The sequence below is a fragment of the Hydractinia symbiolongicarpus genome, chromosome 4, assembly GCF_029227915.1.
Source record: "Hydractinia symbiolongicarpus strain clone_291-10 chromosome 4, HSymV2.1, whole genome shotgun sequence".
NCBI classification, from domain to species: Eukaryota; Metazoa; Cnidaria; class Hydrozoa; order Anthoathecata; family Hydractiniidae; genus Hydractinia; species Hydractinia symbiolongicarpus.
In genome coordinates, this window is record NC_079878.1 from 5,108,647 (window position 1) to 5,111,511 (window position 2,865).

At 32.7% G+C, this 2,865-nt stretch overlaps 1 protein-coding gene across 1 annotated transcript; it reads left to right on the plus strand.

Moving 5' to 3' along the window:
* The first annotated feature begins 855 nt into the window (after positions 1–855).
* LOC130640880 (ribonuclease Y-like) lies at positions 856–2,253 on the plus strand. Its single transcript, XM_057447464.1, has one exon. The coding sequence runs from the start codon at positions 1,099–1,101 to the stop codon at positions 1,894–1,896; it is 798 nt and encodes a 265-aa protein (XP_057303447.1). The 5' UTR covers positions 856–1,098; the 3' UTR covers positions 1,897–2,253.
* The last annotated feature ends 612 nt before the right edge of the window (positions 2,254–2,865 follow it).

Sequence of the window (2,865 nt, forward strand, 5' to 3'; positions counted from 1 at the left end):
GAAGTTTACCACAGCAAAATAAGTTTATTCCAGCAAAAATGCAAAGGAAATTTGCAGTAGCTAGGGCCAAACTGCAAAAAAATTTTGGGCACACTTTTTTCATTAAAGTAATTCATTTAATAAACTGCTTTAAACTGCATTCTAACTGCCTTAAACTATACCTTAGGCAATACCTCTTTTAGGTAATCCTGTGTGGCCGGAATAGATACCTTAATATATACCTAGTAAGTAGGACAACCTATTTCTCCCACATTCACAAGCCAGTCAGTATTCATACGCAGAGTTGAAACAAGTTTCTATCCAAATAGTTATAGGTCCTTTGAATTCTTTGGAGATTTTAATCAAACCTTTTAAATAGCTCTACATCATAAAAAGATCATAAAAAAAGCACAGATGATGTGAACCAAACATTATTTTGTTAGTTTTGTATCCTGTTATTTCACTTGCTTTTTTATTAGGTTGGAACATTTGCATCTAAGATCGAACGTCCTTTTGCGGTGGAATTTTGATAGTTCATGTAAAAAGATTATTTTATATTATATAATACTCACATCTTAAGCAATTTTTTTTAACAGTTTTTTATGTTTTGCACTTCTCATACATGCATCAATAAAGAGTCCCCTAAAATACAAGGTACTTGTTACTAACATAATATCTTACCAGTTTTTGGCCTGGTAATAATTATTACAGATTTTACTGCACAAAACATTTACGTAAGATGGGCTAGTGCAACTGCAAAAAAGCAGCCAGCTTAGCAAAAAAGTGCAATAAATTCCTCTTATTAGTTGACCTTGCAATATATTGCAGACACAATCAATTGCAACGTAAACTATCATAAATGGAAGCGTGGAAAAAAGCATTAAAGAAGTAAGTGATGGATTTGTTTTACTTGGTGTTGAAATAACATGTCCAGAAAAAGCGTTATATACAAAAGTTAAAAGACTAGTAGAGAAAGTAAATGGTCTGAAAAAAAGGAAAGCTAATTCTGCTATAGAAACTTTGTTGGAAGCTGAGTTTAGTGTTCCAGTGCAAATTACCCCACATCAGCGATCTATTGATGCGGCTAGTTCTAGAAATGAAGTTTTGTTTAAAGAGAAAATGAAACAATTAAAGGAGGAAAACAAAAGTTTAAAAAGAAAGTGCGAAAATTTTCAAGAATTAGAAATTCAATACAACACACAAGTCGAAGAGGTTAAGAAACTTAGTAACGAGTTATTTGTAGCAATGAAGGATGAAAATAAGTTGACAGCAGAATATCGTCGTATAAAGAACAATTATCTTGAAGTAGAGGAAAAACTTAGAAATGTGGAATTGAAATTTAAAGATAATAGCAAAGCGAGGGCAGATAAATTGAGAAATTTATCAAAGAAAATTAAAAACAGAGATGATAAAATTAATAAAATGGAATCAGAAATAGCTGAATTGATATCTGGTACTGAGAATAAAAGTGATGAGTTGGATGACATGAAAGTAAACTTGAACAGACTCAATGATAAATTAGAAAACAGTGAAACTATAGTTGATGATCTGCGGAATGAGAAAGCAAAACTGAAAAGAAAGACGCACAGTTTGTTGTTAAAAATTGAAAACCAGAAAGAATTGATTGACCACAAAGAAGTGAATGATATGAAGTGTTTAAAAAGTGATTATGACAAACTCTGTACAAACATGAAGCAACTTACTGAAGAAAATCGTGATTTGCAAATGCTCGTTTCGTTATTAAACGACAATGAAATTGTAACATTTGAAGGTGGTCGTTATTCAGACGAAATAAGAGAAGTTGTTATGGAATTACTTTCCTTGAATGTCAGCGTGGGAAAGGTAAATGATGTGATCAAGGTTGTACTTGAAAAACTTGCAAAAAAAGGGTTGACAGGTTGCCTTCACAAGGTTTAAAAAGTCATTTAATGCAAGAAGCATTAATTTTAGCACAATTACAGGTTGCAGAAGCAATGATTGATAATGACAAGGAGGCGTTTGGTAATTGTTTACATGGAGATGGTACATCAAAATACCATAAACATTATCAAAATTTTCAGATTACAACATCGAAAGGAAAAACTTTAACATTTGGATTATCAGAAGTTGCAGGTGGCGATGCGGCAACAGTAATGAAAAATTTTACTGACACAATTGATGACATGTGTGACATTCTGAAAGAATGTGACAAAGATGCAAATTTTTCCCGGCTTGTCACATCAATCAAATCTACAATGTCGGATCTTGGCCCTATTAATCCTTTATTTAACTCACAACTGAGAAAAAAAGTATGATGGAATCAGCCAGACATAATGTGGAAAAAATGAAGGCGAAGTATAAATCAAGGAGAAAAGAACTGTTGGAGGAGAGGAAAAGGAAATTGCTTGCTAAACAAGATATGAAAAAGAAAGCTGAAGAGAAAATAGCATTGAAGAAAGTGGAAGCTTTTAACAAATTGCTTGAGCTAAATGTCCAGGCTTGGATATCTGTTGATGAACTGAAAAAAAACATCATGGATATATCATCACAAAAACGTGCAGAAGTTTTGCTAGCGCAAATGAATTTTTACAGGCATGTTATGCCTTTCAAATGCAATTCCAAATTGTTTAACAAAACAAAACAGAGTGGAAACAAAAGAGTTGATTTGTCTTGGGAAGAGCTTCTTGAAAACTTTGTTAAAATCATGCATGTAACATTTTCATCATCTGCAGAAAAGGTAACAAAGGATAACCTGAAGTCGAACGAAGATAGAGATGAAGTAGTTGCAACCCAAAAAAAGGAACTGATGGAAAAGATCAAGAAAGAAAAGAATGAAAAAACTGTCTGAACAACAAAAAAGCAACAAACTCCCTTCCTTCATCAAAGACCCTGATTGTTTAGTTGGTT

What these genes read in the sequence shown, in the direction of transcription:
- LOC130640880 (XM_057447464.1), top strand. Translation starts at nt 1,099, where the DNA reads ATGAAACAATTAAAGGAGGAAAACAAAAGTTTAAAAAGAAAGTGCGAA.